Source organism: Gasterosteus aculeatus, chromosome 12, assembly GCF_964276395.1.
Source record: "Gasterosteus aculeatus chromosome 12, fGasAcu3.hap1.1, whole genome shotgun sequence".
Taxonomy (NCBI): domain Eukaryota; kingdom Metazoa; phylum Chordata; class Actinopteri; order Perciformes; family Gasterosteidae; genus Gasterosteus; species Gasterosteus aculeatus.
The window spans coordinates 14,500,683-14,528,014 of NC_135700.1; the positions used below are offsets into that span (position 1 = coordinate 14,500,683).

The window sequence follows — 27,332 nt, forward strand, 5'->3', positions numbered from 1 at the left end:
TTTCACAGCTCCTCCACTGCGTCAGGAATAGTCTAGCTGTAACTGTAGCTAGTTTTATAAATAGGCGCTGGCTAAAGTTCAGTGTGCGATATAGTTTCTCAAGATTCAGATGGAGAAAGATCTTACAGATGGACTAAAATGCTGGTTAAAGTGTTGCTGACACATTTTAAATGTGAAACCACCATAAACTGTACATACATGTAGCAACATTGCATTTTAAATTGATTCAAATGCTCAATTAGCTCTGAAATGCTTTCAAATGTGTGTTTTGAAAATCAACAGTTAAGCGCCATTTTGGTGTGGAAAAAGCAGCCGCCTTCTGTTGCTATTTGGTTCTTGAATGAGCTCACTATGTTGCTGCCCATTCCAGAAATGCTGCTTGAAAATGTGTCGGTGCCCCATAACAGATTTCCTGCATTGTCTAGATCAGGGGCTCTTTTGATGAGCATCAGTTGTTTCGGCAAAGCCCCTGAAACCAGCAATTACTATTAAAATCAAACGGGTGACTGGTTCTGGTAGCCGTGAGTATTGAAGCATACTGGTTATATATAGGCAAGCTCTCTTTCCTTTTAAGGCCTCGGGGAACGGCAGGTGGGGGTCGGTTGAAGACGGGCGGTGGTTTTGTTGGCCTGGTACTTGGTTTAGGCTGACTCCCGGTGGATTCAGGCTGACAACCGAGGTCGCTGCAAAAGAAATCTCAAGGGGTAAGAAGGCAAAAATGTCTTTCTCTTTTTGTTTCTATCACTTTTGTATCCTTAGCAAGGAATCTACTTTTGTTGAGAAACCCAAGTGAAGCTGGTGAGGTTGTGGGGTGTAGGAACTAAGAAAAGACCAATAAATGTTTTTGGCCCAAATCAGAACTGATAATATTTAAAGTGATGAGCGATAGACATATGATAAAAATAAAGGATGTGCGGAAATTAAATCCAAATAAATTTGTTAACCACTGTATTGACAATAATTGTCTTATTTGAGACAAAACCACAATTATCTTTGTGTTTTTTGTTGGACTTAACTGGTTAAAATGGGCTCCTACTCGGGAATAAAACACGGTGTGGACACTTTGGATAGTTGCTTCAGAGCCAAAATTGCTGCTTTTTTGTTTTTCTGACTCATTGACTGTTGACTGTGTTTGATCTTAAAATAACAAACTTGCAACACAAACAAACCATTATTATGCCATCGTATTACTGCCAGTAGCGAGCTCAAAGCGAGTGTGTATATCAAAAAAGCAACTGTTCAGAGGTTTAACGGTTCCTGTCGAGAATTTCAGAGGTTTACTGCTGCAGGCGGCGGGCTCGGGTGTCATTTGGCAGACATTTGTGCTCTTACAGTTTTGGTTGGACTGACAGAGACAGAGGACAGCCACGGCGGGTTTAGGACAGATGGGACTAGAATATGACAAGTCTGCAGGGAAAACTTGCCTTAGGACAGTTGAATTTAATCCTGTTTTTTGTTGAGAGGCCCGTCTGCAGCTTTGATTTTGTGTTACGCGGTTACATAAATACACTTTACTCACTCACAAGAGACAATAGAGACTTAACATGGTTTGTTATTCCTTGAATATATCTTGTGTGATAAATTTAAAAATGTTTCCTTTCCTACTGAACAACTACACAGTTTAACTGGGATTGTAACTGTTGCTGTTGCCTTCAGTGGGGTTGGGGCATGATGATGTCATCTCTCTGATTGTCTGGCTGCTCGGTTTGCAGATTTAAGGCATTAGAAGTGAGTAAAACGGGCAGGGGAAAGGGTTCCAGAAGTCTGGTAACAGGAATATCTTTCTAAATTGGAGAATGTCTCAGTAGCGTTCACGGTTTGCCAGGGAGAATTCCTTCAAGTTTCATCTGTCCTTATTTCTGGCGTCTGACAATTTAGATGATGTAAGGCAATTATGTTTGAAGGCTGCAATGATTGTGTGACGTGAGACAGGGTTATGCTCTTCATTTGGCGTGTGCACTGTAAAACGTATTATGTCTACTATGACACACAACAACTTAACTGCCAGTAATACATGTGTAGCACTGTCTTGCTTTATTTGTATCAGTGGGAATATCTTGAGTGTTTTTGTCATGCTATATAAGTCTGTCTGCCAGTGCACAATATCATGTGAATAACTAAAGAAGTTATAATAAGATCTCTTTTGTAGAGTAAGTAACACACCTCTCCTATTTGATTGTTTTATTCACTTGACTTTCAAGTTGAAAATAACTGTATTCACGGTCCACCACTGTATAAACTTATAAAAATATGATACATAGCATATCATGAATATGCAACTGCTCATGAGAATTTAGAGCTGTCAACATATTGACAGTATTTGATGCAGCTCTACTCAGTCAGTGAGTGTTCCCATACATCACTGATTCAGCATTAGTTGACATCCATATCTTGTGTATGTGTTACTGCCGTTCTTAAATCAGTATAACGTCACCGTGTCATTCCTGAAGCTGATTGTGTGTGAGAGTTTAACCACCTCCGTGTGTCCAAATTCCAAAAGGGCCTTTCTTCTGGCCGGGGATGAGGCTGTTTACACAAATATATTTTCCACGAATCTACGTACGATTGCCAAGTCGACCACATCATCAACAGAGACAAAGACAGGACACGTCCTGTCTATCTGTCACTTTCTGATGTGTTGACAAGGATTTACAATATCTGTCCTTTTTTTTTATTATCTTCATGACGGCATCCTTGAGAGCAGCATCTTCCTAAAGTCACTTTTGCAGTCCTTTTGGGGTTGGTAGCCCTTGTGTTTGTGTATGTTGGCGTCGCTGTGTCGCTGGTCTGACTTGTAGGTGAGGATCTACTATATCTTGTCAACATGTCAGTGTGTTTGTGTTTGTTTGTTGCTGGTCCAACAGGTCAGTATCTACAGTGTCACCATGTCAGGGTGGATGAAACGTGGGAGTTACGACCATGAATACCACCACAAACAGAGCAAATATGTGGTTAAAGAATACAGCAGGTACATGTTACACTCTAATTCTAAATCAAACTAAAACATTAAGCTAATAGCAGTATCATAACATTAGTACGTTTTTGACTAGGTTAGAATTGAAGACTAACATGGTTAATACAACTAACATCAAGAACAAACTAATCCTAAACTGGTCGTATTATCTTGGAAATTCATCGAATCTTTTCAATTGTTTTCACCTTTTTCTATATTTTCTGCCTAAAAGAGGCTCTCTGACTTTTAAAGCAGCAAGTCAAATTTTTTCATTTTTCACAATAAAGAAGAATCACAGGAAAGGTTTGTTTTTTCAAGTGTGTCAGATTTCAAGTATAATTTAAATTGGATTGACTCAACAAATTTCGACGTCCAGTCAAATAGTCAAAAAATTCCTATTTCCTATTTTTAAAAAACAAAAATGTCTGATGTATGCTAACAAATTTGTCTTAATATTGTGCTGTTTTAGCGCTGCTGTGACTAATAAAGTATGTGTTTGTGTGCTGTGTGCTTCATGTCTACACGTGACCACTTTGAAAATGCTTTCATTTCTGCTGCTCACTTCTTGCTTCTTTTTTTTTTCACTAATAAGTAGCTAACTAAAAGTTTATCTTTTGTGAGCTTTTAGTTATTTTAAGAAATTTTTCATTGACAATTATTGACAATTATTTTTACTCATGTAGTTGTTCTGCTCTGATGGAGCATATTTTTTCTTTCAAACTCAAGCAAATGTGCAGTCTGTATATTTTAATGTGCTCTGAACAGTGATGGACAAAAATTTGTTGTTGAAGTAAGTTATCACATCTATGTTGTAAATAATTATTCCTCTACAGACCGGACAACAATTCTAGGCACATTTAATCAACAAGAGAGGTTATCTTCTTCCTCAAAATATGATCCGCCCTATGTGCCTTAAGCAGGTGACCAATCACATGGAGTCTGTTCTTTTCATCCGTTTACCTACCCTCCTCCACTTATTTCACCAATTTAGAAAAAATAAAAATAAATCCACAGGCTACGTGAATTGTCCTTTTCCTCCAAACTGGCACCGACTTGCAAAACAAGACATCCTCAGTTAGTATGCAACACGGCCCCTCGAGCCCTGCTCTCGTCACAGTGGTGCCCAAACCAACTGCTCTGTCTGCTGCTGCCAGCTGTCACGATCCCACTCGTTCACTGGACTGGAGGGCACCCTCCCCACCCCCCCACATTTTTTTTTGCGGCAGCAGTGGAGGAATGACATCAGGCCTGAAGGCTTTGTGGACACAGTGATGAAGGGCTCAGAGCTTCCCACTGCTGGCTGCGTCTCCCCTGCTGGCAATCCCCTGCTCTCAGGCAGCAGGCCGGTTGCCAGCTTCGGGACGGCCTCTTGTGGGTTGAGCCTTCACTGGCGTTGTCACACAGTTTGGCTCTGCAAAAAGACGTGGTGTATAGCAGCAAAACACAGCAAGGATGATGCACTAATACATTTGTCCTGCTCTGAAACAGCTTTGTCAGCCAAAAATGACAAAAAAATAGAATAGTTATTGTTCTTGTCCAGCAGGCTCAGCTTACAAATGACAGAACTATGCACCTGCCGGTAAATATTTCCTGTGCCCGATGGTGCGCAGGCGGACAATAAGCGCATCTGCTGCGTACGGCTATAAAGCTCTGACTAGCAGGTCCTGAGCACAGATGAGCAGTAATCCTGTAACGCACCCTCATAAAAAAACCTGTTGTCTTTTGGCTTCTCCAGGCTCCCAGATGCCGCCTCGTGAGCCGTCTTATGACGTTTTTGTGAATTTTGTGTCTTTTTTTTCCTCCCAGAAGAGAACGCACTGTAGCTGAGTGTATGTTGATAAGCTGCTGTGTGAGCTCAGGCTCAGCCAGTCAGGGAGGCTTTACCTCGCTGTCTCTATGATGGAAAGGACATGGAAGGTGTCCAGAAGTCTTTGCATGAATCAGGTTCAAACCCCTTTGCCGGATTCTGCTGTCATGGCAGGATCAAAAGCTTTGGCCATCACTCCCAAATGTTTTGTGTGAACAAAAAAAATAAAATAATTATAATCCTAGTACAGTAAACACAGACACAACAGCCATGTGCCCAAGGTTGTTAGAAGCCGTTATCTTGCATCCGGCTGTATACAGTTATTGTTTTTTCTAACCTCACAGTTTGAATATTTTGACAGTAGGTACATGTTTAATATGACATGGTTTTAAGAATCTACCATGTTCGTGTAGACAGATACTATTGATTGTTACCAAAACGTACCTACTGTTTGTCTTCAGTTCTGAGGCCATGGAGGAAAGATATGAGCACAAAACACAAGCTCGCATCCAGGACGTGGTAAGAATCTATGAACTTTGCTTGCTTACAACAGTCAATACAATTGTGTGTTAATATATGTATCTGAGCTCTTGTTAAGACCCTGTTTCAAGATGTTTATTTATGGAGGTAATACATATTTATTTCTTAGAATGCAATGTATTGGGGTGTGTGAATAAGATCTGTACACCATTCATCTGCTTATTGGTATTCTTGATTCTCTTTCTAGGTGAGGACAAAGATGATGGACAAATATGTCCGTGAGGAGCCGATGATTAGGGGACCAAAGTTCATGGTCAGACTCCGATCCCACACCGTGTTTGAAAACTCTTCTATCAAACTCTTCTGTACTGTTGAGGGCTTCCCAATGCCTGTTGTCAAATGGTGAGTTTCTTTTAACGCGGTAATCTCATTTAATTTCTTTAACAGTTACTCATTTGAAACCATGCTTTCATCTACCGTTTCTACTTGAGGTCTAATAGTTTTACGATAGTGGATCTGTTACTGTGTCGTTGTGTGAGTAAGTGGTACATTTTTCTCGATTTCAGGTATAAAGATGGTGTGATCCTGTGCATGTCCTGTGGGACATACCTGATCGAAGCTAAAGGTGGAATCCATACTCTGGAAATCCCAAGGTGCCACAACTTTAACTGAAAAGCTGTTTTTTATATTGAAAGGCGCACTCATCAATTTTACTCATCTGTGGTTCTGGGGAGAGCTTTGTAACGTTAAAATAGTATTTTTAAAGAGAAAACGTGTCTTATAAACAGCAAGCACGGAAATTGAAAGATGAAGGCGTTTATCAAGTAGAAAATGTCTAAAAGACGATGCTATTGAGTTGCATTATGTAAATGATAGGATCCGCCATCATGGACTTTGCAAGCCTAAATATTGAATCATCAGAAAACATTCTCGTCAGTCCCAGCAGGGACAAATTCAAAATAAAGTGATAACGTCAGAGTCAGCTGACTGAATGCTCTCCCTCCAGTCTTTGGAAGCTCAGCTGTTGCGAGTGCTGACCTCAGTGCTACGTGATCCTCAAGGATTCTTTCCGTCATCACTCTGTCTGTACATCCGTTCCGTCTTCTACTCACACACAGTTAAGCCAAAAGGCCTTACTCCTTGTAAAATATACTGCTTAACCCCATCCCCCATACACCCCTTTTTGAATTTTAAGCCTGCTCACGACAGAGAAATTGAAGAAACCCTAACCTTCCAAACTCGTCAGTCCTACATCGTTACATCATGGCATTCACTGGCCGCCCTTCCCCTCCCCCCTAAGAAACACCACTACACACACACATACAGTGCATCACTGCAAACATGTCTGTGCATTTGGAGGTTTTACAGAGTGCTGCTTTGATTAAATGAAAGATTAGGGCTAGGGTTGCGGTCGGCCTGTCTGCTAATGATGTCGGTCATCTTCTTGTGATTACACCCGCCAATGCATTCTGCATGTTGTGGAAAAGTGGGTGGGGGGAGCATCATGAAGAGAAAGGGATACAGAGAGTTTTATCTTTAGGGCACGAACGCATCGTGTGGCTCCTGAGAACACCTGAGAAGAGAACATGGGCTACGTCAGAAGCTTCTGGAATTTGCTTGGGGCCTGGCAAACATCTGTGGTCACATGGCTCTATTAGGGATAAAAGGCAGCAACATCTCATTCACATACAATTTTACATTTACAGGAAGCATGCAAATAGTAAGAGACACCAAACATGATTTACTGCATCCTGCAGGGCTTTGCAGCTGGTAAAATTAGCTTTTTCTTTGGGAATGTCTTTAATTCTCACGATTCTGACTGAAAAGCGCTGTAATCTATTCACAAAGATGACATGCTTATGTCACAGCTTCATGGTACCGTCTCCAAGTATTATTTCAAATGTCTGGTTCAAGCATCTTTTCAACCCACCAATGTTGTAGGTGCTACTGTATGTGTGAACAGGGCTTTACTTAATCCATGCTGTGCCCTCTCAGCTGCTGATAACAAATTATTGCTTATTTAATGTATTGATTTAACAGATGACCGTAAGCTTTACCAGACGCTCCCCAATGCTTGATATAAGGTGATTAGGACTACTTCTATGACACAGCGATGACCCCTAGTGTCTGTTGGTTGATTCAAGAAATACTTTGATCAAAGAGACAACCACAAGAATCTAGAACTTTGTAGCTTTATTGACCTGGAAACATTTTTTTTTATAGATGCTCAACTGATGATACCGCCCAGTATGCTGCTGTGGCTTGTAACAGCCATGGGCAGGCTTCCACTCAAGCCTCCGTCATTGTTAAGAGTAAGTCTTGATGATCCTTTATCTGGTGTTCTGGTGTGGTGTTTATCATACATTCTTTTCAGAGCCTTAAAAGTCTTGAAATATCAAAAGATTGACAATCGCACCGTCATTGGTGGTCACTTGTTTTCCCTGCACAATGGCAGCACTTAAACTTCTGCTCAAGATAAATCCTTAACTGACTTAGATTAGTTTCTGGGACACCAGCACTTTGTAGTAAACTTTGGCAGAACTGAGTTTTCTTACACAAACGTGCAGTGTGTTAGATTTGGCATAATTTAGCGACTAGATTGAAAATATCATTCACTTAATTTCTCCTATGTGCCAAACGGGTAGAAGAACCACTGGCCAACGTAAAAACCAAAATGGGTCTTTCAAGAATGTTCTGATCTATTCTGGGTTACTGTTGACAGAAAGCTACACGAAGAGGACCTGCTCTTCAGTAACAAAAGCACAACAATCCTTTTTCCAGCGTACTGTGTAATGTACTTTTGGTATGTTTTGTTTTCATCATAAAGGGTTCAAGCAGGAAGACGAGTCCTGTTCATATGCATGGTTGCCTTACACAGGTAATCATCCTATTTACCTACGGCTCCCTCTGAATATATTAGCAAAATCCATACCAGTATTAGGCTTTTCAAAGTAGTACGTGTAACTGCAGCCCTATTCCCATCTCTCTCTCATTCTCCTTTTCTTCCTTTCTACAACATCTCAGCCGCCATGCTTCCCCAGATCCAGTACACTAAAATCCACATTACTTTTCTGGACAAGTTTGGACCCGTGTTTGCCACTGAGGGACAATCTGCCACCCTGACTGCTACCATGACCCTGAACCCCAACCTGGCCAACCTGCAGCCTGAGGCGCAGTGGTATAGAGATGGTAATTATTGTAAAGTGGCATTTTTTAAACAATATGTAGTGCCTGCGGCCTCGGCTACCGGACCAAAGCTGGTAAACATGCAGGCAAATGCAGAGCAGAGGAAACATGTGGATATGTCACAGACACTTTTAGATTGCTGATAATGATAGTGAAAGACGTTGAATGGACTGTTGTCTGTTTGTAGACATAACGTAAAAGGCGGGACAAAATCTTATAGGTCCACCTTTCATATTAAAAATCGCTATGTGCAGTCACCTAATCTATACAAACATAATCTCAATTTATTAAGAAAGATGGTTTCTAAGAATGACGCAGGAAGGGACACTGAATTCATGATCCCGTCTCATTTTCAGACACGCGTCTGTTTGACTCTAAATGGGTGAAGATTCACACTGGCAGAGGAGTAACCACTTTGACCATTCCGAACCTCTTCAAAGATGATGAAGGGCTTTATAAAATACGCTTGGTCACCAAAGGAGGCACTGCCGAACACAGTGCATTCGTTTCTGTCTCAGGTAAAGGGATTGTCCTCGGTTTTTATGTCATTGCTATTGATTATTTTGATGATGGACTTGACAAAACGTACTAATGTCGATTAGTCTGAATAACATTATCAAAATACCACCATTTTACTTCCCATGAAGATGGTCCCCCCCCAGTCCCTGGTGCACCTGGTGCTCCAATGGACATCAAGATCCACGATGCCAATCGGGACTATGTCATTGTGTCATGGAAGCCTCCAAATACCACCACGGAGGGACCAATCCTGGGATACTTTGTGGACAAGTAGGAGTTACTGACATAAACACCACAAATAGATATCCTGACCAACATGAAGACTGTTTACTGTAAACTGTTATAATCTGTCCAAGTGAAGCAGTTCTGGTCTTCGGTCGAGGGAATCCTCCCCTTTTCTCAAGAATGAAATGTGCCGTACTTCTCGTTTCATTCTCTGCTCCAATAATCTTTCCTGTCTTTTGTTTTGTAGATGCGAGGTTGGAACTGAAAACTGGACTCAGTGCAATGACCACCCCATAAAGATTTGTAAATACCCAGTGTCTGGGCTGTTTGAGGGACACGCCTACTACTTCAGAGTCAGAGCCGTCAACTCGCACGGAATCAGCAAAGCGTCTCGCATGTCTGATCCTATTGCCGCTCTGGACCCCACTGAGTTTGAGAACCTCCACGGTGGGTTTAACTGTATTTGCATTGAAAAATGCCAAAAATTCCGTCGAGTGTGCTGATTGGCTGAGTCAGAATCTCTCGCTGAACATCAACACTTTTTATTCATATTCCCATAGCCAAAAAACTTGGTGGAACACTGACTGTTGTGTCTTACCGTGACGAAGTCGAGGGTGAGTTTTGACTGAAATTGCTGTATATCTACAGCTATACAATATAGGACAGTACATATTTCTGTACAGGAAGGAAACAGTGGTCGCTTCATTACTTCATCTTCTCTGTGTGGGTTTCTCTGCAGCTGAGGGAAAGCCCCCCGGTGCTGCATCAGGAATTCATGCCTCAGAAATCGATAGGACGTATGTGGTGCTGAGCTGGAGAGCACCTGCATATTTCAGCAAGGCTCCCATGTGGTACTACATAGAGAAGGTAACATGGTCCACTGTCAACGATGGTTCTTGCAATAGGCCTACTGCTCTTTCCGTTTGGAAGTGTAGAAGTGGATTAAAAGAGCAAGATAAAACACTATTGTACGCACTATTGCACACGTATATGCACAGAAGTGAAAACACACTCACACGGACACAAACAGACGACACCAACACTGCTGAAAACAATACTCCAAGAATATCATTAGTCTTGTATCGAACAATATTGATGTGTGTGTGTATTTACTGTAAAGCCATCACATTTTCTCTGTCTCTCCTTCCCTCATAGTGCATGGCAGACAGTGGCGCGTGGCAGCGTGTCAACACTCAGGTTCCCATTCGATCTCCCCGTTATGCCGTCTTCGACCTGTCAGAGGGCAAACAATACAAGTTCAGAATTTTTGCTGCCAATATCTATGGAGCCAGCGAGCCCTCAGAGCCGACTGGACCGATTGAAACCCTGCAACTCAAAGGTCCATTTCTTTACACAGATTTCTACAGCAATGGAACGAAGCCGCGCTCAATCTGCTGTTGTTATTTTTTGAGGAGCATCTTTTCACTTTTTATGGAATTCTTCAGGGGTGCCATCTGCTCCCGGTCAGGTGATTTCTACCAGGGAAACAAACACCTCTGTTCTCATCCAGTGGGCTCCTCCGAAAGAACCTAATCAACTGATTGGCTACTACATCGACCAGTGTGTGAAGGGATCCAAGGACTGGACCTCGGCCAATCACAAACCTCACAAGGACACCAAGTATGTTTTGACCAAACAAAAGTGTGTCTTTCTCAAGAAGTTGGTTGTAGGCAAACAGGTGATACTCATGCGTGGGATTCTGTTTCTGCAGGTTTGTGGTTAGTGGTCTTACCACAGGTGAAACCTACGTTTTCCGTGTCCAGGCTATCAATGAGCTGGGCCTTAGTGATGAATCTCAGGAGTCAGCACCTTTGACTGTTAAGGCTGCTCTCAGTCAGTATTGGCATGTTTTTGAACATTATTATTCACGATGATGGTTGTGAAGTAATATTTCTGTAATTGATAGTATTAAAATGTCAATACTGCCTTTTCAGCCCCACCCTCTGCTCCTTACGACATTGCATTACTGAACTGTGACGGCCATTCGATGGTTCTCAACTGGAAGAAGCCTCTTCACTCTGGAGGAGCAAACATCAAGGAGTATTATGTGGACAAGAGACGCAGTGGAACAACAATGTGGAGGGAGGTTCACATCCCACCAGTCACAGAAAGACTTTATAAGGTACAATGTGGCTTTAAGCATCAATACAAACTGAAGAAGGATTAACCATTTTTGCATGAATTGAGCAAGACTTATTTAATCTATATTCTGTTTTTAATAGGAAAAATATGTTATTTTGGATAAGCAAGAACTCCTTCCCTACTATCCACTATTTTACTTAGGATTGATTTGTCTTATTTTGGAAATGATTTAAGAAAATGGTTAGCATTTTACTGACCATGGTAACGTTGTATCAACAGGTGGAGGGCTTGACAGAGGGTGCGGTCTATCAGTTCCAGGTGTATGCGGCAAACCTGGCTGGTCTCGGACCAGCTGCCAAACCTTCAGCTGATTTGAGCTGTGAGGCTTGGACTATGCCCGAGCCTGGTCAGTAAATATCTACTTCTGACTGGCTTTTACATTCAAGCCTTCAAATTCATGGCATCAGGCTCATGTTCAGCGAAAAGCCTTGAGAACGAGGAGAAAGGGGCTAAATATATTTACATGGACACGTCCACATAAATAATAAATGAATAAAAATCCTCTCATTCGCTGTGTCCTTTAGGCCCGGCCTATGATCTGACCTTCAGTGAAGTGAGAGATAAATCATTGCTGGTTGAGTGGCAAAAGCCTGTCTATACTGGTTCTGGAGCCGTCACAGGTTATCACGTCGAGTACGCTAAGAAGGGCACTTCTGAATGGACTACAGCCAATGAGACTGCTGTTAGTCACCGATTCCTCAAGGTAAGAGTATCTTTATTATGATGTTTTATGGTTAATTTGTGAAGATTACCAGATTACCATGATTATCTATTGGAATTTCTATCAAAAACCAATTACATTTTTTCTATGAATAGTTGAAATGTGTGGTGTCTGTTTTTGCAGAGAACATGCTCTCGGCCCTTTTCTTTTTCCTATTTTTCTTTGTTCAGGACTTTTCTTGCATCAGTATTTGGCCAATAGGTCCGTAGCCCCCATCCATGCAAAAGTTGGTATCCAAGAGGATGGAATGAAAATGGGTGACACAGCAAAAACAAAAATAAACACAGCTCATTCCAAATTAGGGAATCGGTGATTGTGTGATCATATGCAGGTGGTGTGTTAGTCTGTCTTCTGGCAAGAGGCGACGTATTCTATGTTTGCTGAACTTATCCTGGTTTAACTGACAGTAAATTTGATATTTTTTTCCAATTTGGTGAACTTGGGATTCATGAAGTTGAGATGACTTGACAGATTTTTCGATAGTTGCAGCGCTCTCTCTCTCTTTCTATACAGTGTGTGTATATATACAGCACATATATATTTGTTGATGTCCTGATGTATTATATGTTGCTTATCTCAATACTCTCCAGCAGAGTTTTCCATTCTTTCCATTGTAGCACAATGTACCAGTTCATAGTGTTTTAATGGCCCTGTTGTGCGATGCTCTGATCCAACAGTTAAATGTAATTGTGTGACGATGACATCTAGTGGATAAAGTGAACAGTACTCGCTGAGCTGAGCTAAGACTGTTGATTGCAATTCTCGTCTTGGAATGAAAAGTAGCCGCAATTCTATATATTAAATCTCAAATGAGTCATGGCCAAGTCAGTCAACATTATATGCATTTGATAACCGTGTAATGCAAAACAATATTTTACAGTGTGATAAAACATGTTGCAAAACAAGATGGATCAATTATGAGTTAGGAAAAGAATATGTTCATTTATTTTTTTTACCAAAAACCAATTATCGACTGGAGTAGCTGCCAGATCTCCGAGTACACCAGGTCTCTTCCATCTCATCTGTCAAATAATTAACCTCAGGATTCAACACTTTGAACATAAACTTTACTGCAAGAATGTCAATGTCAGTTATCATTTCTGTTCAAATTGATGAATAACACCTGTGTAGAAACATTCAAAACCGTTCACCCTCACCTACGATGGTTGGTTTTACTTGTTTGTTTCATTTAGGTAACCAGCCTGGAGGCAGGAGCTAGCTACACGTTCCGAGTGCGTGCGGTCAACGCTGCCGGGGTGGGCATGGCCTCAATGGCCTCTGACCCTGTGACTGCCAAAGCTGTGGAAGGTACATTGTATTCACAGACAGTAAAATATTATCAAATCTGCGTCATCAACCACAGGCTCACCGTAGTCAACGCGTGGATGATGCACTCTGCGCCCGAGCGCTGCCGGCCTTGTGGAAGGAGGCAGTTCTGATAAAAGCCCATTGACGTAAAAAAAAACCTACAGATAAGCTGAAGAGATCCGTCTTTGTCTTTCTGTGACCACTTTTTGTCATTTTCTGTTGGTATTCAAGGCTCTCAGGAGGTATCCTGCGTTGTGGATGAGAAATCAGGTGACATTGTCCTGTCATTTGAGTCATGCCAAATAACCGAGGGCTCACAGTTCATCTGGAAGAAAGATTATAAGGAAATGACAGATTTCTCACATGGAGTAGTGATTAAGACTGAAGGCAGCCAGTAAGACTACGCACACAAACACACAGAGGAATACAGTATTTGTTTATCACCTGTGAAAGATGCTGGATGAACGTGCATCATCTGTCTTCGTCTCTCTCCTCATGTTTTAGTTCAAAGCTGATCTTTAAGAATGCAGAAAAAGAGGACTTTGGTACATACTCAGTTTCTGTCACCAACACAGAAGGAGTGTCATCCAGCTATACGATCTCTGCTGAAGGTACGTTCAACCAATCACAATTTCACAAAGACTGACCTATTCTGTTTTCCACTTGACATGCTATAATTTGAAGTGCTGCTATTATCTTTGAAGCGGTAGGACTACGTTAGAATCACAGCTTTGTACTTGGTTAAAGATTTGGAGCATCACACTCAGGCAGTGGAATTTTTTTTTAATACTATAATCAAAAAAAGATAACAAAAGATCTTGGATGGTGAGATTAACCTAAAGCTGCTAAATAAAAGTTTCAGAGCATAAAAAGGATAAAATCTACATTTAAGTGGCATCTAATGGGTTGTGGCAAGTTTCAACCAACTAAATACAGTTGAGCTCCGCCTTCACTTTGCAATAGTGTTGTAGAGCCACAATGGACTTTAGGCAGGGACCAGAAATGCGAGGCTTGGCCTAGACAAAACATAGAAACGATCACTGATTTGACTACACACTAAATTAGCAATCTAGTCTTAAAAGGACAACGTGGCCACATACTTGGTGTTACAGAGATATCAATGTCCAATAGATGGCAGTGTGGACGCATTGTTCAGAATATTACCGCAGAATTTTAATAATTCATCCATTTTATATCATACATTTATAATTGTTAACCCCAAAATGCACTCTCACATTTACAACAGCGTCTTTGCAGCTGTCTTTTATCCGCTCCTGCGTTGGAGGTAACTGACAAAAGAAAAAGGGGTTGTGTATGTGTGTGTTTGCGTGTGTGTGCGTGTGATGGAAGCGAGGAGGAGGAGAGGTGTTCAGTCCCTTCCCCTGACTTCATCTTCAGCTATATCGAATATGTCATTTTTTGTCACTTTGTTATTGCGACAAAATATGTCTTATCAGCACAGAGAGCCCTGGTGCCTTTACCCCCAAGTGTCAGATTGCCACTTTTACTATCGAGAGGTGAGAAGCCTGTTTAAAGATCACACGGTCTTCAACAAAGGAGGTTTATTCGAACCCCAAGTGGCCCACTGGGAGAATCTGGAATGTCAGTGTGAAGCTCACCAGAATTCAAAATAAAAAAGGGGTTGTCCTCGTTATTTTGTAGGCATGTATAAAACGGCATTGAAGATGTGTTTCCTCCATCCGTTAGAAGGAGTTTGCGCACACATCCTTCATGCCTTGATCATTAAACGGTTTAATTGCAACAATGTGACTAAAAACATTTTCGGAGAACTGAGGATGAAAGAAAAATGAAAGCAAAGAAAACACTTGAAAACATCCGCACCGGCATGTAGACAACAAACATTTTTACTAAACGTCTGATAAACACTAGCACATTGATTTCTCCGAGCTAGGGGCAGTGTCTGTTTTTGAATCTTGTCTTGCTGGCAAGGGGATTTCTGTCCCAAAATTTCACAAAACTGTCCTGCTATTGCACCACTACGCTACTGGGCTATAGTGTTAATATTCAGTACGCCTTACGCTTATTGCTTTCCATTTGGCCTACAATTTATTTTCAGCCTAACTTACAAAAATGTCCAAACAGCTACTTTAAAAGATGTGGCTTCTTTCACTTAAACAAAATGTCCTTAAGAAGGTTCCAAAAAAGGAGCCGTTACAATGATTGTATTTTTATTTCCTTTGGCTATTTTTGCTTCACACGTTAAGTGCTTGGTCATTTATTTTTTTCCTATTAAACGCAATTACAGCATTGACTTCTCGAATGCTAAACTAGCCAGTTGAAGCGCCCACATGATAAAATGACATCTATGAACAAAGTGTAAGATGCGTATGAATTGCTTGTTCGTGCTCATACTTGCATGAAATGACCAATCTGTCTCTTTATGTTTCAGAGTTGGCAAAGATGCTCGAACTCAGCTATGATATCAGACACCCAAGTGAGTACCTCTGACTCTTTTCATCCCTCATAATCTCTCTGTGTCCCATTTCATCTCTCTTCTCTTCACTTTTTGTAATCTATTTTACCCTCTCTCTCTATTTATCATTTTTCCCCTTCGTGTCTTCATTTTGCTTTGTTCCGACTTGCTTTGAACCTTTCACATTTCTTTCTTGTTTTAGGAGCACATTCCTCCTCTATTTATGTCCAAAAGGTCTTACCTGCTTTTGCATCACCTGTCTAACCAATATTCACCCCACCTCCTGTCGTCTTTTCTCACTAATAAAGTAACAACAGATTAAAATATTAGTACATAGGTGCAGTAATGTTTTTAAACGTGTGAACTTAATTTCCCTTCTCTTCTCCTCTAGTCATCCCGCTGAAATCAGAGTTGGCTTATAAGATTTTGGAAAGAGGCAGAATGAGGTTCTGGCTGCAGGCTGAGGAGATTTCTTCCAATGTCACCTACAAATTCTTTGCCAACAACAAGGAACTGTCTGGAGCTGATGTAAGATGTGACGCAGGAGTTTGAGGCAGTGATTTTCAACCACTGTACTTGTGTGAGAGATCATCGGGTGTGACTTGGGAAAATGTCCATTTTCACTTAATCAGTCCTCAAGAATATTCAGTTGCTGCAGATAATTTGCCATTATTGAGCATTTGCCATTATTGAGCACCTGAGCCTGCAATATAGCACCTGGCTAAGTAATTAAATACTCTTCCGTGCCAGTGGGTGGCAGTAAGTAGCGCAATATTCACCTTGTTCATTTAAGACTGTAGAATTAAATGATGCGCGTGAGACATTGAGGTGACGAGACCAGCGGCAATGAAGAAATATTGCTCCAATTTTACGCAACATATCTGTGTGAAATGAGCCTTTCAATCATGACTGCCAACTAAATACAGAGAGACTGGGAGCTGTTGAGAAGGTACTTTGTGCCTTTCACATGCCTTAAAATACGGTGTTTAGTCAGAGAAATGGGAAAATGAACTGGCTTCAAACTGAAAGAGTTGCCTTGCTGGATGCACACTGAACAACATTCAATCCGCTGCATTTGGCAACAAATAAATGAAATGCAAAAATACAAAAACAACACATGTTCACAAAGCCTATTTTCTGAGTGGATTGTGGCCTTTTTTTTCACCACAGCCAACTCTTTTTTTCCCCCCCAGCCAAACAAGATGAGTCATGACGTCTCTACGGGTATCATTGAGTTCATCATGGACCATTTCACTGAGGAAAATGAGGGAACGTTCACCTGCCAGATCACAGATGGGGGAGGCAAAGGACAGAGCTCTCTGGTTCTGATTGGAGATGGTAAGTCTCTCTAAACTGGTCAAACTGTACAACTGTGCAACAACTGACTGCAATCCAGTTTGTTCCCGCAAGAGCACACATTCCTTGATAACCGTAGGCTTTTAATTTAAAAATCTCTAATTGACCCCTTTAGAGGGTATGAGGACCACTGGGTCTCGCGGGAAACACTCAGATCTATCACCATCTACTAATCAGTTTTTAGAGTGGTATTAAACCAAAATCGTCACTTGGATAACTGATATTTTCTGCTGCTGATGGTGTATGTTGCGCTTACATGTGTAAAAAAGGATTTGCCATTGTGAAATTCTTATTTTCCTTCTTAATAATCACATATATGTTGCATATAGTATAGATGTTGTTCACTTCATCTCTACCAAAATAAACTTATGTAATATGGAAATTGAATTGATTAATGTAAAGGTGGGTTAGAAGTTGTTCTGAATGAAGGAAAATTCAAATAATGAAACTAGGGTTCAGAAATTAGGATTCCGCTCTCATACAGAAGACTATTAGCAAGCTAATCCACTTACAGAATCTATAGCAACTACTGGCGACACTTTGATCTTCTAATTATCCTCTATTTATGTGTATCTGTGTGTGCACACAGCTTTCAAAGCAGCACTGGCCGAGGCTGACTACCAGAGGAGAGAGTACATCAGAGTCAAGGAGGGTAAGCAATACAAAACCTCATCCACGCTAAACCATGTGTAAGACCAGCTCCCCACCATGTTGCCTGGGAGACCAGCGATCTAATGATGAGGGCACAAGGACGAAACACACCTGCATTGTATAAACTGGTAAAAAATGGAAACATTTGAAATGGCTTCCTACATACAAAATAGGCCCCAAATAAAAAAAAAATGTATGAAAGAACTACCATCGAGGCTAATGTAGATTCCTACACATAACTTACATGTGCAGAAGGCAAGTAACAGAAGTCACACTAACATAGGTCACAGGTCATTTGTTTCATGCTGTTATTTTCCCTGAGCCTGTTTGTTTCTACCTTCAACCCCCACAGGTCCCCACTTCAGTGAGTTCCTGTCACTTCAGGTTGGAGACGACTGTTCTGTCACTTTGGTCTGCAAGGTAAACACAGCCAATTACTATAAAAATATTAAAATAATATTCATTCTTTCTTCTCAGGAGTACAGGATTCAGGGAGAAATAACCAGATTCGCACTGATTCGTCAGTACATTGTTTGGGCTTTGTTAGCATGAAGCTTATAACAAGGACAATTTTGAAATTAAAGTATTGTTCATATACATTAAGACAATCTGAAAACCACATCTGTTTGATGTGTTTGTCACTTTATCTCCAACTATTGACTATTTAATACATCAGAAACACAGCAGACATGTGCAATAGATTAAGTTGAGTAAATGTTGTGACTATAAGCATCAGCTTCTTTCTCTTGAAGCATCATGTTATTCATTTGTGGTTCATGAGCTAGAATTTATTTGTTGCATACTACCACAGGCAAAGTTGTCTTGAGAGATTTTATATGTGACTTATTGCCAAAAGTGCACACGTTGAGATATCGTACTTGAACTAAACTGAACTTTCCGCACATAGCCGACTTGTTGGATTTGCATATACTAATGGGTTTTGAATCTGAGGTATTAATGCCATTGCTAACAGGGGCAACTTGATATACACAGAACATTTCTAATAGCCTTGTTACACTTAAAATGTTAAATAGTCCTGGCTGCCTTTAGGTGATGAGATGAGACGCAACACATCTGTACTCGGATAAGTGACTTTTAAACGGTCAATCTGACACTTAATTGTTGGCATTGGGATTGGATGATATTCTAAATAAAAAGCAGCAGCCTTTTTTTTTTATTTGTAACCTTTGGCATATGATACGTATTGTATTCATAATGTATGCATTTACGACTGTCATTTCAGGTTGCTAACTTGAAGAAGGAATCAGTGTTCCATTGGTATAAAGAAGACACTGAGATCATCCCTGATGTGAAGCCTGACCTGGGATCCGGAGTGTGCAAACTGCCAATTAAACTGGTAATATTACTTTGGCAGTGTTAATATTCTGGTCAATATGAAACCATCTACTATAATATTACTTCTATGGTTATACATGTACATACGTACCACGATGTAGTGCTGCTGCTACACCAAGCCGAGGACTAGATGTTGGTGATTTGGTTGCAAACATGTTGCAAAGTTACACAATTTAGTGTTTTTCTCGGAGGATCCAAAAAGAAAACACACCCAGATCTCAAAAAGTTCTCAGATTTACAAATCAACAACCTTTATTTCTTGTATCCCATTCACACTATTTGAAGTATTCCTTTTTCATTTCCAGTTTTCGCTGAAGACCGCTGGAGTTTATAAGGCCACCATCAGTGATGACAGAGGAAAAGATAAGAGCCAAATTGACATCTCCGGAAAAGGTAAACATATCGGTCTTACTTAATTTATCTCGCTGATCAATTACGGCAGTAATTCCTTGACTTGCCGTCTGGCTGATTTTGTGACTGAGCGAGAAACGAAGAAGAGCCTGGTGCTCATTAAAGAGCAGGAGACAAGAAAGAAACACTGCATCAGTGGTAATCTAATTCACTTTTAAACCCCAATAAAACACCTACAAATAGTGACCCTTTGCCTGTTGGCCGTATTAATTCCTGAGGAAACCCATGATTCATGTTACTGTAAACGTTTGTTTGAAATAAAATAAAGCCATTATTCCGTAGTAATACCAACTTGTATACTTCTGTTTGCATTTTTATTGTAGAATCAATATTACTTTCCTCATTGGAATCTCTTCTAGCCATTCAATGGTATAAGTTAGCAAACATGAAAGATTAGCTCAGGGACAATTTATCCAAGTAGCGACACCTTCAAGTAACAGAAATGTTCAGTTAATTTTCAAATAGTTGCCACAGGGATACTGAACCACAGAATATGGAGTCAAGGAAACAAACCTTTCATTTGAACCTTTGTGCTCGAACGCAGCAACCGGAGAGCTGCATTGCGATGGAGTCTTTCAGCAGCTCTTTCTCTGACCCCATGAATTTCTCCCTCTCTTCTAGTCTTTGACGATGCCATAAACAAGATCAACCAACTGGCTGGTGGGTGTCTGCCTTTTACACACTCAAACTCCCACACACATGCAAAGGGCAGACAGACAGACAGTAATTATCTCACTAACACAGATCCATATTAAAAACAGTACTAAACATGCCCATCATCCTACTCTACCCACACAAGGAATCAAGTGAAAACTGTACACACACACACACACACACACACACGCATGTACACATGTGTGGTGATGTGACCAGGTGGATGACACACCTGTTCTCTTGTAATGTGCAGTGAGTAAACTCCCTCACAAATATACTGTGGTATAAAACTCCCTCTATTGGTTTAACAGCTTTAAAAAACAAAAGCTGTCATAGCTCCCGATGTTTGAAGCATTTCATTTAAGGCAGCACACTCTAAAATGTGCACTCTGCTTCGTTAGTACAATTCTGCACGTCGAGCTGGATACGAGTGACATAAAAGGCATGTTATATAGCTGCAGATGAAAGCTGGATTATATTTGATTCATTCCGGGCGACACAGTGCATCGAGTAGCGGCCGTGGAGATGGCAGGTTATCCGGAAGCAGATTAAAAAAAATGTACCTAATTTTCATGTCAAACGCGCCACTTTACAACCCGTATTACCTGTATCGCCTCCTCTAGGAGCCAGTGCGGCAGAGCTGGTGATAAACTGCACAGCAACAGGCATTCAGATGCAGTGTCATATGAAGTATTTCACCTCAGAGATGAACATCACCTGGTGTCATGGGTGAGAACTTATATTCCTAAAACTAAAACCACTAATACCAATGCCACTACAACAACAAGTGGATGGCATAACCAACATAATACAACTTGTGATGGCTGTTGAGTGTTTTCAATATCCTGGTTATTGCAGTAGGATAGCATTTGTTTTGTGAAAGACGTCGCGGATGTTTTTACAGTCCTCTGTCAAACCCTGCAGATTATAAAATGTGGTGTGGAGGGAAATCAGTCAGAAAGAAAGATAGAAATAAAGGAAAAGAGGGGACAGGCGGTAGTGGAGACATTTTTGTTAATCAATTATTTAAAAAACAAAGATTATGGAGATGCAATTTTTAACCGCTCCCTTCTTTGTTTTGCAATCCCAGTAATCCCATGTAAAGATGATTTCCTATTACCTCCCCAGCAGACTTCCCCTACTTACAAATAAACAGTACACGTGCAAACATACTAACCTCTCCTCTCTTTCCTCAGTGAGGCTAAACTTTCCCACAGTGACAAGATTGTGATTGGAGGAACCCCTGCTATGGCAACCATAGAGGTATTATTGTCTCCCATACAGAGCTGAACAGTGCATTCCTCAGTCTAATCCCACATGGCTCATTGTTGGGTGGTAAAGTCCTCACAGTGCTCTTGTGTGGGGGATTTCAGGGCAATTTTGAGAATTTCATTAAACATTATTAATTAAACAGTGTGTCGTCCTTTTGCTTGTGCTTTTTAATTTTGATTATCCTGTTTTGAACCAATTAAAGTAGGATTGAACATCCAGACTTTAATTATTTGATGGGTGTGTTGATTAATTTATTTACAGGTGATTGAGCCAACCGAGAAGGATAAAGGAAAGTATTCTATCGTCATCACCAACTCTGAAAACTCACACAAACGCACACTGGATCTCAGTGGCGATGGTCAGTACCTTCTCTATCTCATTTGATCTGTCACTCGCTGTTTTTACTGGAAATAGTGTACAACTGGGGCTGGAAATTGCACAGTGACCTGTTTCTGTGGAGCTCTTAGCTTCAGTGTGTAGTTTTTTAAGTGATACTCCAACCAAATTTTCTTTCCATCTGTCTTCGTCCCCGTATGCTTGAGAACAGACTGTAAAAAGTCCGCTGATCGCTCTCCTCCTTTGTCCTTCCATTATGCTCAGTATGTTCCAAAGTAGTATTCATGACAACTATTATATTATTTATGGCATGATTGCTAATGTTTTGATTTTTGTCTATTGCAGTATATGAGAAGGCCTTCGCTGAGTTCCAGAAACTTAAGTATGAGTACTACTTCAAATTTGTTGCTTTACTTCTGCTCTTTTGTGTATACTGTAGTTCAGATGCACTTACTCACATTTAAGTTTGACGCATCATAACTGTAAGTAATGTATAATGAACTCCCTGGATACCAGGAGCCATTCTTCATTGATAAAATATTCAGTTTAATCACTGTCACTCAGCTATTAGATTTGTTTTTAAACTACTTTCTATGCAGGATAGCATGAGTGATTGGATTAATATTTTGCTAAACACTGTACACCAAAAAGAGCTGTATTTCAATATCTGAATGATGAACATTCAAAAAAGTCCATAATATTTTAGTTTGAGCTAAAAAAAAGAATATATATATGTATATATATACATATATATAAGCATTCAGGTGGCTCAATTCCGGATCCTTTAACTAAAGCTAAATCCCACATACTGAATTTTCCATTAAAAAAAAAATTCAACTCAATTAAAACTCGAAACACTGCATGCGGGGAGGAAACTGTCTAACTCCCTTTTCTAATTGAAATTCGAAGAGATATTTAAGCAAAATATTTTAAAAACACATTGAAACAAGTGACATCCTGTTGCCCTTCTGATAGAGCATCAATATGCTGAGAGGAGAGCAGAGTGTCCGCAGCCATCTGGTCCTGCGGCCGACCCCTGGTCCTCCCGTGCTGCTCAGACAGCCCTCACCCAGTGATTACAGAGCAGTTTCATTTTTGCCGTAGCAAAGATTCTGCTGTGTCCCTTGTTAACTGCAGTATGTGGTTTGGCTCAAAGTCCAGAATACTTTGTGGCAAACCATCTGACCCAAAAGTGGGAAAGATATTCAGTATGTGGGAGCAGAGCCAGATACTGCAACCAGACCAAACTTGGCCGAACTAAATTTACTAAAGACTTTCATTTATTTTTACTTATTATTTTGTTGTTTGATTGTTGTTTTGGGTATAACAAAATGACTTCCATACATCACTGCAGTAACATCAACTGTAGATACAATGCATTATGATTGCAGTGTTTTACAATGCTTTTCTTGTACATAATGCAAAAAAAAGTGTAAAACAAACACAAGCTACCAGACAGAAATCAGCATGATGCATAATGACCAAGATGCTGCTTGTTGTAAAAGGGTTATGAGTGGATCTTTACAGCGCCCCCCCCCCAATGCCGGTATAGAAATAATTAGTGCCTCGCTGTGCTATTCACCCTTAGGACCTACATTGACATAACACTTTGCTCCGGTGTAGTTTGCTGATGATGATCTCTATATGATGGTGATGACGATGATGGTGATCATATGGCACATCACAATACCTGGGGCCATTCCCTTGATGGCTTCTTATCGAGTTTGAGTTGTTTCAACTCATCTGCTGTCAGCGCGGCTGGTAGAAGTCCTACCTGCGGTTTTATTTTGAGACAGATTAATACCGCAAGATACATTTTAGTTTAAAGTGTACAGTATGATAAGAATGAGTGAGCAGATCTCTGACTTTATTTTCTGTGTGTCTCAGGGCTGAGGCCTATGCCGAAAAGAGTGAGTTAATCATCCCATTCTCCATTTCTTTGTGTAATACAGTCGTAGTTCCTCATCAATATAAAAGGCTAGAATAAGGATTTTTGATATCAACAATGGTTTGTTTCAGACCGGGGCAAGGTGGTGGGAGGACTGCCGGATGTGGTGACCATTATGGAGAAGAAGGTAGGCGTGATTGTTATTTAAGTATCTGTAAATGTGTGCATGTGTTTCTAAAAGCTCATTCTTGTTTCTACAGACCCTGAGTTTGACATGTACAGTGTGTGGCGAGCCCAAGCCTCAAGTCTCATGGTTGAAGAATGGAGCAGATGTGGAACTTGATGATCAGGTAAATGTGTCAGTCACACTACCTGCTACACGCTGGCTGATTACTCCCTTCCCAAACCCAGCCTTTGTCTTTCTCATGATTAATTACCTTATTAATCTGACATAATTGCAATAGTGTGTTTCTATTATCTCGTCTAAGGGGTCTTGGCATGTGTCGACTGTGTTAGGTTGTGTAACCCCCGGGGGCTTTGTGTTTTAATAGTGTGGATTCATAAGAGTTGCGTTCTAAAGTGTGCTCTACTGTCAAAATGCATTGTAACATAGTTGCAAGAAAAGTTTGAATATCAGTGTTTATGGCAAAAAATATAATAATTTCACTTTTTAAAATGACGTGCAAACTTAATATTATGAAATTTAGAGTTCATTTTTAAACAACAGATTCTGAAGAATGTACTACAGTGTAATACAAAGTAAAGTAATGCAATACAAGTAGTACAATGTTAGCTTGACAATGTCAATTCTGTAGTACGCAGAAAATGAATGAAAATGAATATGCACAGGTATACACGTGTAGAGGGAATTCATTTTATATTTCATCATTATGTGTCACGTATCGTACACAGAAAAATCCACTTTTAGCTTTCGTGTAAATAAACAGTATAAAATCTGCGGCAGGTCAGGTAAACAACAACAGTGAGTAACACAATTTCATATACATGTATGGAATATGCATTAGTGGTTGCCTTCCACTAAAAGCCTACAGCCTCTCCCCAGTCAGTGGGGGCTCCGCCAAAAGCATCAGCATCCTGCTGCTCCAAATGCCTTTTGCGATTTGTAGATTTGTAAATCCATGGTTCAGGTGGAAAGTGGATTGTAGTTCACACTCTTCTTTATTCTTTCCAATAATCTAAATAATCTTGTCTACAACAAGAAATTACATCATTGGTGATGTTTTTTCCAAACCCCTACCTTGTGACCACAGACAGATCTACAGACATTGAAAGCCACTTTTTTATATTCTATTTTATTTGAAGGCAAATAGAACTGTTGATTTCTCAAAATTAAAGGCAAGTGTTTCTCTTATGGGGAATTTACTTAGCCTGCTAACAATAACACTTCATAAATTATGACCCAGAAATTGCAAACAGTAAAGTGGGCAGGTCATATTTGACAGAGAAATTGCGACTGAATTCACTGCACCACCCACATGGTGCAAGTGAGAATACATGAACTCTATTTTGTCGTGGCTGAGCAGATAAGAATGCTGGATGGATTAGAGGCAATGATTTGTTCTTGCATCCACGAGCCCATCTATCAGTGCTCAGGTTTTGCTGAAGCAAAATGGTAATCAAAGCACATGCTGCTGTTTGACTGAAATATGAATCTATTTTTAAATAAAACTCAAAGTGACAAGCATTTTAAATGTTAAATCATGCCAAACTCCCAGTGCGGGCTTTATCACTTCTCTAACCTTTGATTTCATTTTTCAGTACGTCGTCTCTCTGGATCAGGGAAAGTTTGCCAGTCTGACGATCAAAGGGGTTTCCATGGAGAATTCTGGCAGATATACCATGATTGTCCAGAACAAATACGGAGGGGAGTCTGTGGATATAGTGGTGAGTGTCACTGCTGTGTACCACAAATGACTGGATTTACTCTGAGCCGTGGAATTTTTCAGACCATCTGTGGCACAAATCTTATTTCATTGGGGCCACAAGGGAGATGCTTTTGTTATAGCAGTTACAGAGCTGATATTCAACGTTGTTTTGTTTGACCCTGATGTGACGGTTGTATTGTGAAAAAAGAACATTACAAAATATCGATTTAAATGCTACTCAATGTTTGCATGCATGAAATGTGTAGCCCTTTTAAGAAAATAGAGTAAATTAATTCATGTATGGGAAATTTGCATCATACTAGCATTGTGTCCTTTTTCGTCTCCAGGTCAGTGTGTACCGTCATGGAGAGAACATCCCGCAAGTGAAACCAACTCTGACCCCTAAAACTATCATCCCTCCAAAACTCCCCATTGAAATCCCGCAGCCCAAGAGCCAGCCTGCTCCAAGCCCCGCCCCGTCCTCTCCTAGCCCCGCCCCTCCCAAAGCAGGAAGAGGAATGAAGAGTCCCACTCCTACAAGGAGGAAGTAGAAAGCATGGTTGTAATAAGTGAGGAAGAAACTTATTCACACACTGGTGCACATGTTAACCACACAAGTTAAGCACACAAAATATTGTATTAAATAAAGTTAACACTCTTGGCGTTAAATTAGAGTCAAGAGAACTGTGATAGATAAAGAAATAGAAAACTGGAATAGCAAACAGAACAAATTGGAAAGAAATCACGTTCCTGTATGAAAGGGAAAAAACTAATTGATATCTAAACAAGACTTAGAAATGACTAATTTCACTGAAATATACTGAAATGAAACTTGAATAAAGTTGAAATTTATTCAAACTGTTTCTGCAAAAAGTTTGAAGTGTGTTTTCACATTGATGCTGAAATGTAAGTGAAGTAGAATGATTTAAATGCATAGTTTTGAAACAAACTGAAAAGTCCAATGTAGTTCTGGCTGAAACATCAGGACGCGTTCTAAAGGATACTGTTGGTCGCAACCATGGAGACATCTGCTTATAATGCTTCAGCCCTCCGAGCTGTACCGTCACAAAAGATGTTCAAAAACATAAAACACAACATAACCAATTGATACTTCAGGAACAATATATTTGCTTGTTAGTAGGGAGCATCATCAGTCACCGGCTGAAAAGAACATTTTAATTAATGCCTGCATTGAAAATGAATGTCCTATGAAGTCCTTGGCAGAATGGTTTAATTCCCCCTCAAACACCAACACCACCAGAACTGTTTGAAGACAGGGCCAAGCCAAGTCGTGGCCCTGTGGAGAGAGATGGGCCCACTCTGCCTAAAGGGAGGGGCCACTCTGCAGATGATCAATGGCTTGGCTCGGCCTTCCGGTCATGAGTCAAGTGTTTTATACATGAAAGATTTCATTTGCATTTCAAAAAATCTCTTTCCTACAATGCTTTCTGCAGGATGTTGATGCACAATGAAAAACACCAGCTTATGGCAACTCCAAGCCGCTGCTACATCCTGCAAGATGGATGAATTAATAAAAAGACATAATGTTAACTTTCACAAATAACATACAGGTAGAGAGAAATAGGCCACAATGTACAAATCCCTTGTTATGTTCCTACTTCTGTCAACAGATGTCTTCTGTAAAATATAGATACAAGTTCTCTTTAAATATCACGTGAGATATGGAACATGCTGAAGATCAGCTGGCGGTGAATCACCACTTGGTAAACCAGAGCCGTGGAGCAGG

General features: G+C 40.4%; 1 protein-coding gene across 2 annotated transcripts; it reads left to right on the top strand.

Annotated features, from left to right (window-relative positions):
- The first annotated feature begins 331 nt into the window (after positions 1-331).
- On the top strand, positions 332-26,458 carry myom2b (myomesin 2b). Of its 2 annotated transcripts, XM_040198960.2 has the most exons (39): positions 332-704; positions 2,865-2,968; positions 5,222-5,279; positions 5,488-5,642; positions 5,807-5,893; positions 7,464-7,552; positions 8,068-8,118; positions 8,265-8,429; positions 8,783-8,944; positions 9,074-9,215; positions 9,418-9,617; positions 9,731-9,784; positions 9,910-10,037; positions 10,326-10,509; positions 10,616-10,790; positions 10,882-11,003; positions 11,105-11,292; positions 11,532-11,658; positions 11,837-12,015; positions 13,227-13,341; positions 13,573-13,735; positions 13,846-13,952; positions 15,752-15,796; positions 16,167-16,303; positions 16,969-17,113; positions 17,721-17,783; positions 18,135-18,202; positions 19,026-19,139; positions 19,444-19,531; positions 20,171-20,209; positions 20,827-20,932; positions 21,400-21,466; positions 21,737-21,833; positions 22,157-22,193; positions 23,699-23,721; positions 23,831-23,886; positions 23,960-24,049; positions 25,479-25,604; positions 25,933-26,458. In XM_040198960.2, exons 2-39 carry the CDS (start codon positions 2,886-2,888, stop codon positions 26,134-26,136), a joined length of 4,239 nt encoding a protein of 1,412 aa, XP_040054894.1. In that variant the 5' UTR covers positions 332-704; positions 2,865-2,885; the 3' UTR covers positions 26,137-26,458. The 2 variants fall into 2 exon arrangements, with proteins under 2 accessions (XP_040054894.1, XP_040054912.1); XM_040198978.2 differs by lacking the exon at positions 2,865-2,968 and having other exon boundaries at positions 607-704.
- Positions 26,459-27,332: the final 874 nt, after the last annotated feature.

Excerpts from the sequence above, each read along its gene's own strand:
- myom2b (XM_040198960.2), top strand. The coding sequence starts at position 2,886 with ATGTCAGGGTGGATGAAACGTGGGAGTTACGACCATGAATACCACCAC. Across the intron at positions 22,194-23,698 it reads GCTGAGTTCCAGAAACTTAA|GGCTGAGGCCTATGCCGAAA; the intron begins GTATGAGTACTA and ends TGTGTGTCTCAG. Across the intron at positions 24,050-25,478 it reads ATGTGGAACTTGATGATCAG|TACGTCGTCTCTCTGGATCA; the intron begins GTAAATGTGTCA and ends TTCATTTTTCAG.